Source organism: Megalops cyprinoides, chromosome 3, assembly GCF_013368585.1.
Source record: "Megalops cyprinoides isolate fMegCyp1 chromosome 3, fMegCyp1.pri, whole genome shotgun sequence".
Classification (NCBI taxonomy): Eukaryota; Metazoa; Chordata; class Actinopteri; order Elopiformes; family Megalopidae; genus Megalops; species Megalops cyprinoides.
This window is the reverse complement of record NC_050585.1, coordinates 9,241,376-9,255,040: the sequence shown is the minus strand read 5'-3', so window position 1 is coordinate 9,255,040 and position 13,665 is coordinate 9,241,376. Positions and strand designations below refer to the sequence as shown.

The 13,665-nt window shown below is 49.5% G+C and overlaps 1 protein-coding gene across 1 annotated transcript in view; it reads left to right on the top strand.

Annotated features, from left to right (window-relative positions):
• LOC118775249 (serine/threonine-protein kinase NLK-like) overlaps window positions 1-13,665 on the top strand; it is a 40,167-nt gene that overhangs the window by 15,138 nt on the left and 11,364 nt on the right. The window contains exons 2-5 of the mRNA XM_036525070.1: window positions 2,817-2,946; window positions 3,815-3,870; window positions 10,093-10,199; window positions 11,694-11,779. Coding sequence (XP_036380963.1) covers window positions 2,817-2,946; window positions 3,815-3,870; window positions 10,093-10,199; window positions 11,694-11,779 — 379 coding nt within the window. The remainder of the gene's footprint in view (window positions 1-2,816; window positions 2,947-3,814; window positions 3,871-10,092; window positions 10,200-11,693; window positions 11,780-13,665) is intronic.

Below are 13,665 nucleotides of genomic sequence, written 5' to 3'. Positions count from 1 at the left end.
CCTAGTTGGATTGAGTCTCCTCTCCGGTTGGTGTGTCTCTGGCAGTGATGGAGGGAGTACGCTCACTCCCCGTTCTGTGTACTGGGGAGGGGAGAACCTGACAGTCTCACACAGTGCGCAGAGCTCCGAGCTCAGAAGGATCAGTGTATCTCTGGCCTCCGAGGCAGGAATGCTTCTGAGCTAACATCAGCGATTACAGCAATGTCAGTATCTGGGGGGAAGGCATATCACCTATGATCGCTGGTCTGCTTCTTCCTCCTTCACCTATTCTCATATCCTACTCAGCCACCTGTCTTCTCCTCTACCAGCAGCAGCATGTTTAAGACATGGCTCCTGAGACACCACAGTAGCTCCATCCATATCAGGTTCGCTCTCCTATCACCTGAAATTCCTGACGTGACACTTCATTAAAGTGCACTAACATAGCCTTCACAGGACATACACACTTTCTAGGCAGTTGTACAGGGAAGTATGGAAGACTGTTCCTAGTGGAAAACTGGACTCCTCTGCACACCTAAGGGCAGTAGGCCTGAAGCACCTGAGGGCGCGGGGAGTGCTTGGCCTCACTTTGATCACTGTGGATCAATGCTCCAGAGTGAACTCACCTGACCCCAGGACCCTGATCGCCTGACCCTTCCACAGGTCCTGAGCATGACCACTGTTATTGGGAATGCGCTGTGTGAGCCTCCCCACACCAGAGCACGGAGCAAGGCAGTCACTGCATGACAGTCAGGGGCGGGGCCTGAAGGCCAGTGACCCCCCCCCCCCCCCCCCCCCCAGCACAGTCTGCCTCTTCATTAGCCCTCCTGGTTGAAAAGGTTCCCATCAATAATGAACTCACAGGAGCAGCACTCTGCCTCCACCTCCTTTTTTATTCAGTCTGAATCAATTTTTTAAAAAGCGTGACGTCATGGAGCTAAACCTGCCCTGCCCATAAAAACAGGCGCCATTGATGTCATTGCATTGGCTGAACCCTCAAGGTTTGAGTTTTGGAAACCAAGCTATCGACAGCTCAGACGTGCAATGCGTTTCCCTGAGCTCACATTTGTAATGCTCACATGTATAATGTGAGCTGACACCTTAATAACTGTATGGTGAAATAAGGGGTGCAATACTTTGAAAGCCAGGCCTGAAGTAAAGGAATTGTGACATTTTATAACAAAGAGCTTTTCGTTAACAGACATGGAACAGCTGGCGTTCTTGTAACATTGGGAATGAACAGAGAGAGGCTTAGAGTTCTGAGCCGTACTTCAGTTTCAGTTAACAACTGCTGTTTACTCACTTGAGTGAATATCGTCACTCATGCTGGTTTGATTCAATTACAAAGGTTGTATGTCGTTTATAAAACTTGCACTAGTGTATTTAGCTCTGTTTCAGAGTCTCTGACTGGCAGTGAGGGGGAGGCAGCTGGCAACCTGGTCTAGTGGTCTGTTTCAGTTTGACAAAGTGTCCAGTAAGTGTGTGTTTTTGTGTACACGGAGAGAAGAGGAGGCGTGGCCCAGGTTGCTTGTCAGTTAGCTCACTGAGGAGTCCAGGCACTCCAGCTGGAACAGGGTGATGATGTCCTGGTGTCGCGTATCTGTCCATGTAGAGTCCCATCTGCAAGTCCCTCTGAGTCACAGTGCCCATCTTGCTTCTACTCCTCTATATATCTCTGTTGCCTTCTCTCTCGTTCTCTCTCCCCCTCTTCTCCACTCTTCTCCACTCTCCACTCTCCTCACCCTCCCTTTTTCTCTGTCTCCTCCATTCCTTCGTTCTCTCCCATCTACCTCTCTGTCTGTCTCCCTCCCTCCCTCCATCTGTCTGTCTCTCCTTAGCTTTCTTTCTCTCTCCTCTCTCCTTTCACCCTCCCTCTATCTCTGTCTGTCTATGTGTCCCTTTCTCTTTCTGTCCTGCCCTCTCTTTCCCCCCTCTCTTCCCCTCTATCCCCCTCTCTTTTTCCTCTCTCCCCCTCTGTCCCCCTCTCTTTTCCCTCTCTCCCTTTTTGCCCCCTTTTCTTCCCCCCTCTCTCCCCCTCTCTCTCCCTCTCTGACCCCCTCTCTTTCCCCCTCTCCCCGATGTGAGAGTGTTAGATCCAGCTGGTGAATCACATGCTGCGGCCTGCCTGCTCCGTGTGTGCGCCCCGGTGTGGCCCCAGCCAAGCAGTCTCCTGGTTAATCATCACACTGCAGATCAATGCACGCTCGCTGGCTTAAATAAATGGGTCATCCATTTCCCCACTTCTCTTTTCAAAAATACTCCCTCCCAGTTTAACTCTTCCCTGCGCCACTTGGCGCCTCCGATCACTGTGGTGTTTTTTTCTTCAGGAAAGCGTCTGCATTGAGCAGGCCAGGGTGCCAGGCGCTACTGTTACTCGTGGGCCTGACCTATGCCCTGGTCCTTGGTGACAGAGTTTACATTTCACATGCCGTGCTCATATAGCTGCGTGTTCTCTGAAGCAGCCGTGCACCGTGCTGAAGGCTAGCAGCCCAGCATTGCGTCAGACCTGCAGCCTCCACATTGCAAATGCGGTTCCTTAAGTGCCGTTCCACACTGCCGCCCACAAGTGCAGATTCATCCTGCGGCATGTGGTTTCAGCCAGTTCATATGTTCTCGTTGAGTTCCTGACCTCCCAGTGAGACGTTGTCATTTCCAGAGCTGTTTGTCATTTTCTAACAGGATTAGAGGTTCAAGTGGTTTGAAGGTTTGAGTCACAGTTGTCCCTGTAAGCATAAGCAAAAGCGTGCGGGCGGGGTTAATGTTTGTGAAGAGCTCTGCGTCGTTGCAGTAAGGCTGATGTGACTGTTTTTGCCCCCCCCCCCCCCCCCCCCCCCCAGGTCGGTCACGGACCCCCGAGACGGGAAGCGCGTCGCCCTCAAAAAGATGCCCAACGTCTTCCAGAACCTCGTCTCCTGCAAGAGGGTCTTCCGCGAGCTCAAGATGCTGTGCTTCTGCAAGCACGACAACGTGAGTACCCGCGGGGTGACTCACCGTCCCGTGGGGTCCCCCCCCCCCCCCGCCCGCCTGGCCCACACGCTCACTGATCTGGGAACAGCCTGAGGTGCGTGGGCAGGGAACCCCGGCACCGACAGCAGCACGAGCGCGGCGGTCGTCCTGACTCCTGCCGGGGCCACTCGAAACGCCTCGCCTCCCTCGGCCGTTAGCCTTTTTTCATGTCTTGAGTCATTCCGAAGACCGTCCATGATTGCTCTGCCCCTGTGGGAGTTCTCCAAATGGCAGGCTGTTATGAAGATCAGTTGACGTCACTGCAGTCTTCGGGGACTGATTGTTGTTGATTATTTTCCCTCTCACGACATCCTGATTATACAGTTGTGAAGCTCCAGCTCCCCGCACACAGTCCCTAGTTGTTGTGCTGGAATCATATACAGGCCTCGCCACGCCCTGCTTCAGGCCTGCACTCGGGTTATATTGTTATATTGAGTCTTTTATTACTGTGGAACATGCAATAGCACTCCCAGAGCTGTGGTCGTTGGACACTGTTAAAGTACTTCCACAGAAGCAGGGAGCTGCTCTCTCTCTCATAGTCCATAAAGGGTATTGCTTTGGTGATAAAGGCTGGGGGTGTGCTGGAGCGTTCACTGTGCTGGTTGTACTGGGCATTGCCACGTACAACCTCGCTCGCTAATACATTAGGGGACATTGCAGTGTTACACGTACTCTCCAACGCATCACATGGGGGATTTTTGTTGGTGTTTCCTCCTGTTCTTTTCCCGATAATCGCTCGTCCTCTCCTGAGGGAATACTGACCGATGGACAGTTGTCATGGCCCTCCCCCACCCCGCCCGCCCTGAACCTGTCCTCTGTCTCTCCGCAGGTCCTATCAGCCATCGACATCCTGCAGCCTCCTCATATCGACTACTTCGAGGAAATGTATCCTAAATGCCACAGCTCTGTCAGCTGGTCCTGAGACCGTGCGCAGTGCCCTCCACAGACCTTCAGACCTTCAGAAGTAAGGGGCTGGACGCTGTGGAAAGATGCGTGTCTTTAAAGGGGCATGTAGTGGACTGAAGGCTCATAGCACTATCGCAGTGTGGCAAGGCTGTGTTTGTTGCTTGTATTGAATGGGGTGTAGGTATATAGCCTCAGGGTCAGCCTGGGCCTGGTTATATTCAGCAGCCCCAGATCTCCTACAAACACCTTCTCTCATCTGTTGCATAGTTCTGTGGGTGCTGAAAGATACCGCCAGCACCTCAATTAGCGAGCACACCGACCCTGCAAATCACGTAGCAGTGTGTTACCCCAATGTGCTTAAGGGGAGGGAGGTCATAACAAGTGATCCCTAACAAGTGTCCCAGTGGACAGCCTAAGCTAGAGTCAGTTCATATAACGCATAGTCGTCATGCCCCATAGTTTGTGGAGCACCAGCTCCCTTCTCCAGCAGTGCCATAGACACGCTGGGCAGGGCTCAGCTGCCCCCTAATGCCCATGTCTGCAGGTCAGTCCTGTTAGCACAGATCCCGAGGGAATCGCCAGTGCCGCCGCTAAAAATCCAGGGTACGCCCGGCCCGCGCGGCGCAAGTCTCTTTTGCAGAGGATACAGTAGCTTCCATTTACCAGCATCATCTGTTTAATAATATCTCTTTGGAAAAAAAAGCTAATAGCAAAGTGACAAGAGATAAGAGTGATTTATAGAATGCCGCCACTTTTCTTTGCTACGGCTTTTATTTGGTGTGTTCATATTCCTCCCGTCGGGGTGAAACTGTATCAGCAAAGACAGCGGGGTGTCACGATGGGGGAAAATGTATTTTAATCTAGCGCATGGCTTAATTATTTTAATTGAATTTTCCTGTGTGTATACTCTTGAAAATCCTCCGAGATGCATTATAAGCTGCCTAAGACTCTGAGTTAATTGGTATGTTTTTTAAAGATCCCGAAATATCAAGTGTGCTTTTTAAAAAATTTTTCTTGGCAATCTTCCCCGTAAACTGCAGAGCGGTTTAATTTTCAAAAACAAAGAAATCATTTATCTATATTTGCAGTTTGACGCATTAGCATATTTATTTTTAGCCGAAGCCAATTCGGTGTCAGTAAAGAGAAGAACTCTCTTATGAGGAATCCTTGAATTTGATTTGAGGCGCTCGCTACCTCTGGTTTCTTTGTGTCTGCTGCTGGCTCTCCTGTACAGGGCTTAGCAGTGAGTGTTGAGTACTGTGCGTGCCAGTCTAGCAGGGAGGGATTAAACAGGTTAAAGATCATTGACAACCCCCCTTCCCCACACACACACACACACACACACACACACACACACTTCTCTCCATTGTTTTATCTCTCAGTGTTTGCTCGCCTGGACCGCTCTCAAGCAGAGGTATTGAATCTCTGGGGTCAGTCATTAAGTGACATTGTTGCAAACAGCAGGGTTAAAAGTAAAGGAAAGGGGGCTTCAGGCAGGAAGTAGAAAGAACTGGGTGCTCAGTGCCACTTTGCCGTCACTCCGAGTCCCCTCTGTGGGCTCTGTGCATGCCTCTGTCCTTTTGACTAACTGAGCTGATGGGGGACTGACCTTTTCAGATCCACTCAATGGATTATGTCATTTAACTTAAGCCCTGTGTTCCATCAAGTCCCTGTTTACTCTTGCTGGGAGCTGTGCCTCTCTGTTAGAGCACGAATTCTGCCCTGAACACAAACAAGGATCCCAACAGCTGTTTCTTCTGGAGCAGAGACGTGCACAGCCTACACTCCAATTGACATGAACTGTATTCCACCCTTCTTTAACAGGTATACATGAAGACACACTCACACTTCCCCTACTGCATGCAAACAACACATACACACACATGAACATGAGCTCTTTCACACACATGCACACATATACACTCACACACATGAATATGAACTCTTTTACACAGGTGCATACACACATACTCACACACACAAACTCATGTGCACATATAAATACACACACACACACGCATGCGCGCGTGCACACACACATACGGGTGCTGGTCGTGGTTGCCTGCCTCGCACTCTGCTCTGTGTGGGAGGGAACAGCTGACGCAGGCACATTGAGAGGCAGCTTTGTGTCTGTATGTTATGGAGCTCTGCCTCACAGATCAGCAGGGAAAGCCTCTCCCTGAGGAGGTGCACCTCTTGCCCCCCCCCCCCCCCCCCCGTGAGGGGTCTCTCCTCAGGAGGGGGAGAGAGGAATGCTGGCCTCTCTGCCCTCCCCCTGTGGATCACTGTCACAGAGCCCACACAACCGGCTCCAGCCCCTCCACCCCCAGGGGCTTCAAGGTACACAAACCAACCCCCCTCTCCTCCATGGGGAACACAGATCTCACTACCCCTGTCAGATGAAGCATTAATGCATCCTTCTCTCCTCTGCCACAACCCTTATTTAAACCCTATCTTCATATTCACTGACTATGTGTGTGTGCGTGCGTGTGTGTGTGCATTTATGTGTGTACACATACATATAAATAAAGATTATGTAAGGATTGATATATATACACATACACTCATACACATCCACGCACACATACATACGATGCTCTTTTCTTATTTTTTCTTTCCACCTACTCTCCATTAGTGTTCTTAGGGTGCACTCACTACTGTACAGCTGCATTTATAGAGCCAATACGTGATTCTGTGAGTCACTTGAGGTCCTTGTGTCTTCTTTTCTAAGAATGGGCTTAATGGGCTGCTGCTCACGACTTTCTTCCCTCTGTGTGTGGGCAGATCTAGGCTGGACCTGGGCCGGGGTTCTGTCCAAGCCCTGACCTAGCTCCTCAGGAGACGTTACAGGGTCCACCGCAATCAGTAGTGTTTGAGTCCTCGGGGGACTTTTGGTTGTGTCTTAGCAGAGGTAGTGGCTGTTTGATTTGGCTGCATTATTTTGATTGGTTGTAGTTAATCTTCAGCAGCAGGCGGCTTCCACGTAGAGGAGAGGAGTCTAAAACAGGTAGCCGGTGCACTGCACCCCCTTCCACCTGCCACCAGACCCCGGGCACAGGGTGGGCCCTTGCCACGCTCGCTGCAGTTCTGGCCTTTCCCCAGCCTGTCCTTGTTGCTCCCTTAGAACACCTCTCTAGGGAGTCCATGTCCCCTCTGGTCAGTCGAGCTTGCTTCATCTGTGAAAGTAACTCCCGCACCTTCTTGTTTTGGGATGTTGATCCACACAAGGAGTGTCAAACTTTCTGGTAGTTAGTTCAGTTCACCTTCTTACTGCACTCAACTTAATGTTTAATTCCTTAACATACACACAGGCACTGTCTCCAGTTCCTGGAAAATGAATTCCTGGAAATCAGTTCTGTCAGTTCAGGAACTTTGCCCCAATCCTGGAGTAAAGGTCTTTTCTGCTGCAGCGGTAGTTTGTTAGCTGAGTGAAGCTGGAGGTGTGGAGTAGGTAGGAGGTCTGATATGGGTAGGGCTGGTGAGGCGTAATTACAGTGTTCTGCCTGAGAAGGAGTCACTGTGTGTCACAGCATAAATGTATGATTTAATTAATGTTGTAAATGAACATGAGGTAAGTGTAAATCCAGGTGTATGGTAGTTGTAACATGCCTTAGTGCAAATTTACATTACATATTGTGACGAATAAATACAAATTTACAAGTAGCACATTTCTCCAATTCATGGGTTTTTATTTTACGTTTTCGAGGTCACCGAATGTTTACATGTTGAAAACATTGGATGTTTACTGAATATGGGAAATGACTCCTTGCAGATCTGTGAGGCAGCAGACAGCCTTAGGTGTGTTAATTAGAAGGATTAATTAGAGGCATTTTTTAGAGGTTCTTAATTTGCACTCTGTAGTGTATAATGTCAGAGAAGGATGTAAAACGAGGGTGCTCAGGGTTTAATTAAAAACAGAGTCTCACTGACGGGGGAGGGGGGTTGTGCGGCATCTCCCGGGCCTCTCGCGGCAGAGCACTTAGCAAAGCTGTGAAGTATTTTTCCAAGATACCATCTCCAAATGCCCCCGCTCTTACGCGCTGTGTGGCAACAGTAACAATACCAGCTCTTTTTTATAGGTTGTGTCTGTATCCCACCAGACATTTGTACCCCCTGGTGTTTTTTGTCTAAAGATTGAATGGTGGATGTCCATTCTAATCTGGGCGGGTGATTGAGGAGAGAAATGTGTCCAGTTGGGCTCGCTGGATTTCGCCGCCTGGGGAGCCTGTTTCTGCGCCATACCAGCAATGAGGACAGCTCATTACTAAAAAAAGAGGCGGGGGGCGGAGAAGGCACCCTCGTGATAAAGTGGAGCACGGGCGCCATTTTGCCGATCCGCTCCGGTTCACCTGCTTTTGCTGACATGGCAGCTCCTTGGTCTTTTGATAAGTTATGCAAACGCATTCAAATTCATGGCGTTTTGAAAAATTAAAGGTAAGGGGCAGAGGCTCATCTCGTCCCAGGGTTCCTGCCTGCTCATTCGATACCAGTGTGCTGGAAGTTGGTGTGCGCTGGGGTGGTGTCACCTGCCAGTCAGACCTATCTCTGTGACCCTTAGGCTGGGCCTGCCCTGGTGTGTTCTGGGAACTGAAGTTAAAGATGGAGTGTAGGACAAAGGCTTCAGAGAGGCCCTTTTCTGAACAACATGGACCGTGTGAGACCAGGGTGGCTTTCAGCTGGTCCTACATGTTCTATGTCCTGGATGACTGCACTTTTCTTCACAGTGGTCCCAGTGTACTGGTCAGGGCAGCAGTGGAGGGGGACATGGGTTTGGGCAGTGGAAGGAAGACGCGGGTTTGGCCAGCGATAGGCAGGTGACGCAGTGCCACGAGATCATCAGTAACGGGCCTCAGCTGGCCTGCTCAGCCCCCTCAGCCCGGCCCAGCCCGCTAGCCGGTTACCCAGGGAGCAGCCAGCATTTGCTGACGGTGCGAGACGAAGGCTGTTTTAACCGGCGAGCTGTCGGTGTTGTGTTGTGGATCAGGTGCGCGGCACAAGGTCACGCATTAGCATATTCCGAGAACACGGGGAAATGGCTGATCTGACAACATTTCTGAGAGGAGAACACAGGAGGAAAAAAACTATGTGGCCCAGGCAGGCTGAATGCTGAGCGGCTTTTCCGTGCGGGTGTCGCCCGCGGAGAGAAAGCGAAAGAGGTACCTGACACCCGAGCAGCCTGTGCAGGCTCCAACTCCATCCATCGCCACAGAGCCGAGCTTCACGCCTGAGGTCCAGCCTCTGAACTTGATCCAGATATTGTGTGCGGTGCCCCTCAGAGGCCCGTCCCACTCCATATCCATCTCTCCTCAGTCTCCCGAGTGCTGCAAGACTGCCAGTAGCGGCCCTTTTAAAGGCTGCTCTTGCCTGTGTCTTTTAAATTGCCTCTGTATTGTTACTGACATGGGTTTAGTCACACTTTATATAAACCTTAACTCCATAAGGTCCTTTTAAAGCTTGCACAGCACCTTTATAGCACGACAGTGCTATTTTATAAATCATGCATAAACCACTATAGTGGTTTGTGACAGCTGACATTGAGTATTATACTTAATGTGTTGTGGAAGCTGAAACCAAATTTTGCTTTTTGTCAGATGCCATGTCGCAAGCCCAACTTTGGCTTTTAACTGCTTTGTATATAGGCCATGCTCATGAAAGTGTAGCGCATGCTTTAGGAAAACCATTTTTCACTCAGTAGTCAAACCCCTTTCACCATGACACTTAGCCTTTGAGTATTACACAGTTTGGTTGTATACATTATGTTCTAATGAGCAATAGATGTACCCTGTCTTGTTAGTCCATCCCCCTTTGCCTGCTGGGATAGCTGTAGTGGCAGGACTATGAAATAATCATTTCCATGGATAATCCAGAGAGGCCCAATCATGCCCCACAGATGTGCATTTTCCTGTGTCCCCTCCCACTCCTCCTCTCCTCCCGGGGACAGAGTTAATGTGACAGTGAGAGAAGGGTGAGACGGACCCCTTGTTATCTGAGCATACAGCAGCCTGGACCTGGGACTAGGGATGAGCGGGGCTCTGTTGTTATCCCAGCTGCCTGCTATAGCGGGGTTCAGATAGGGCCTCCCCTCGCACTCCCGCCCCACTGCACCCCGTTTGCGCAGACTTTTGCACATCTACTCTCTGAATCCTCTGCGCATGCTGCCTCTCCCTGGTTTTACCTCCTTGACTTGGTGCCCCTGTCCAGCTATGTGGTGACAGAGCTGATGCAGAGCGACCTCCACAAGATCATCGTGTCCCCGCAGCCCCTCAGCTCCGACCATGTCAAAGTCTTTCTCTACCAAATCCTGCGAGGTAAGGGCCTTGGGTCACATGGACCACTGTCCCTCACACGGATCCCCTTGCCATGTAGAGGAGAGCCAATGCCACCATCGAAAGCACAGCCACATACTCATTCAATACGTTCCACCAATTGACCGTATAAAGTCAGCTCACTGCTCTACTCATATCCTACATCACTAGAGAGAGGTGTAATTATATACACTGTGCCATGTTATCTTTTAGCACCTACCATTAACACCTCTGCCCCCCCCCACAGCAGAGCAAGCCCTATAGACAGGGTGTTCACACATTTGCAAGTACATGTGCAAAACAGAAACCACACACCTTAAAGAAGCCTAACACAGACAATAGTCTGTTGTAATGGCTACATTCACACTAGCATGTACTCGACACACACCAGCTCTGACACACAGGCAGGTAGCCTTGGCCCACCTGGACACAGTGTGTTCAGTGTTAATTAATTAATCATCAGGTTTAATTAGTCTCAGTTATTTTGTCTTCAAAACTATTTCCTTGAATACCCACAATAGATTCTTAGAATTAAAATGTATGAGTTATTTTAACTTTTAGCACAGTGTAATTATGTCAGCACATCTTAAAGCTGCAGTGTACTTAGCTTTGATATGATCCAGCTCAATTCATTGCTTTACATTGCAAAAGCATGAGGAATCTTTTCACGCTAGTAAAGACTGTTTGAATGGAATTACATTAATTTAAATACTTAGAAATTATGATCCATCAGTGTTCTGTCGGAATTACTGCCACGTCTTGCCTAAGACACATATATACGTTTACAGGGATATTGTCTGGACACATTGTAATACCCATGTGTGTGAATGATCATATGTGTGATGGTGTACCAACTTGCAGAATAGGAATATGTGGGATTCATACTGTGTCTGCAGTGATGTCTTATCAACTGACTTGACAGAAATGGCTATATTTCGGAATTACACGCTAGGGAGACATTTCTATACCATAAAATCATAGATACTGTTTGTCAAAGAGTTCTAAAGTGGAGCAGACTTGTAAGTGTAGCTATCATACTCCCCTATCAGAAAAAATATAGCTATATATATAAAATATATAACTTTGATAGTATATGACTGTGTGCAACAGCGTGTGGCAACTAGAAAACCACATCTAGGGTGGAATTCGATGAATGTTTGTTAAAAGTGTTTCTAAATAATTACAGACACAGTCAAATATAGTTATCTTTTGCATTGTGTTTACACAGTCCGACAGTACTTATCACAGGAGAGGCATTTTAGCCTTGTTTTCAGTTTTACTTTGTGTTTAGAAGCTCCATTTTCTGTATTGTTCGTGAACAGAGTCTTTCTCCAAAGACTGTTTAATACTGTGTGAACCGGCAGTTGGAGAGCAGAGGTGGAGGTGCCCTTGTACTGAAGGACATCTCCTTCCGGTCTGGCCAGCACTGAAAGGTGCTAATGCTTACTGACTATGAGGAAGTGCCCTAATCTCCTGCTGTGGATTTGAATCCTCCAGGACTGAAGTACCTGCACTCCGCTGGCATTCTGCACCGAGACATCAAACCCGGAAACCTCCTGGTCAACAGCAACTGCGTCCTCAAGGTCAGTGCCCTGATTTGTTCCTGTGCGGCCCCCAGTGGTTCTTCGGGCCTTTTGTCACAGACAGTGAATGCAGAGAGTAGGCCAGGCAGGTTCCATTCACACAACTGCCCCTTCATAAATCTGGCTTCTCAGAGTCCTTTGGGCCAAGGGTACTGACCGTTATCGCCACGAGCGCCTCTCATACGACGCTCTCTCAACATTGCCATAACCGTAGCGCAATGTTGCGGCAGCCTTCTGAAAACGTCGCCATCACCCCAACCTGACGGCTCACCTGCGCTCTGTGGCCTCTACCTGTCTTTGTGGCCTCCCAGGTTGTTTGTCTGCCCGGGATCCGTGCTGCCCTGTGATTGGTCCAAGAGCTTGGCCCATACCATTAATCTTCATTCCGTGGCCTAAATGCAGCCGGCCCTGGCAAGATGCACTGCGCTACTCCCGGCGAAGCCCTGCTGGAGTCTTAACGTGTTCCAGGGGAGACGGGATTTATCAAGCGTGCTCGTGGGCCGCGGAGAGGGGCCGCTTGGCATTCATTTACTCACTTAGGCTTTAATTCCCCTTCTCAGAAACGGAGAGAGAAGTTTTTTTTTCCCCGTAGCGCTCGCTGCCTCACATACTCGGTTTCCGCTGTGCTCGGAGCGGGGGCCTTGGGTACGCAAGCCCCGCCCTCTGTGTTAGATGTCCTTATTTCATCTTTGGCGCAGCATTCTTTACCGGCCGCTCATCTTTGCTCTTTAATTCCTGCGATGATGGATGCTTTCCTCCCAAAATAACACATGGCGACAGCGCGGGCTCTGGGGGGGTTCCTTGGGGAGAGAGTGTGCGCTGGGGGATTTGCAGGGAGCCGTGCGAGCGTGACGGGCCTACTGTTGCGCGACATCGATCCGCTTCCCCGATTCATTTCCTGTCCGGCAGCCGTGAGGCCATACATGGTTAACGGCCTGAAAAGAAACCTCAGCTGCACAGGTGTTAGCAGACCTCTCATTTTTGCGATTTTGCCAGAAGAGAGAGAGTTTTCCTGGAGGCTTGGACACAGCCCCTCTGTAAGGATAGCATGAAATAGCATTGCAGTGATGAATGGAGCAGCTCAGCAGGGAATATCATCAGCCATGCACCGCACACCCAGCCGTGCCTCTCACCCCCCCGTCTGAAAGAGTCAGACCCGAGCAAACACTGGCCCAGAGCGTACAGTGAAGAAGACTCTCTGCCTCTCGCTCTGTCAGGATAATAGGACGTAAAGTGAACCCCGAAGCGTATGCTGAAATGTGCTAATTAATGTGCATTAAGCTGAGAGCTTGAGTCGTGACATCTCGCCTAAACCCCTATGACCACGAACTAGAAATTAGAAGATACGCTCTGTCCAGTGAGATGACACCTCTTTGACTACTTTATGCCTAGCAGAATGGACAAAGGGTGCCGCGTGTGTTGAGAAAAGTTATGTATGCTCAATGTCTGAGGGCAAGTTGTGTCACAGGATGTTGCTGCTGAAGTCATCCTGATGTGTGTCTCTCACACACACACAGACACACAGTCGCACAGACACAGTCCTTATTATTTTTGTATAATGATAATATATGTAGCGTGTGGAACTGCATCTGTCCCTTCACTGTTACCCTCTGCGTTGTGCTATGTTGATAACGACAAAAGAGCCGGGTTTTGCAGTGAGTCTGTATTTACTAGCGCAGTCCAGCATTACAGGTTGCAACTCTGTATGCTTTCTGCACAAGGCTGTTCAAAGATAAAAGTACACGCAGTCAGTGTCACCGGTTTCAGCTCCGTATGCCCTCTCTCATTCAGCAGAAGTGAAGAGAGTGAGATCACACATCTGTATCTCAATAGCTACACAGTTACATATCACGTACAAAATAAAATACAAAAATATACTATTACAG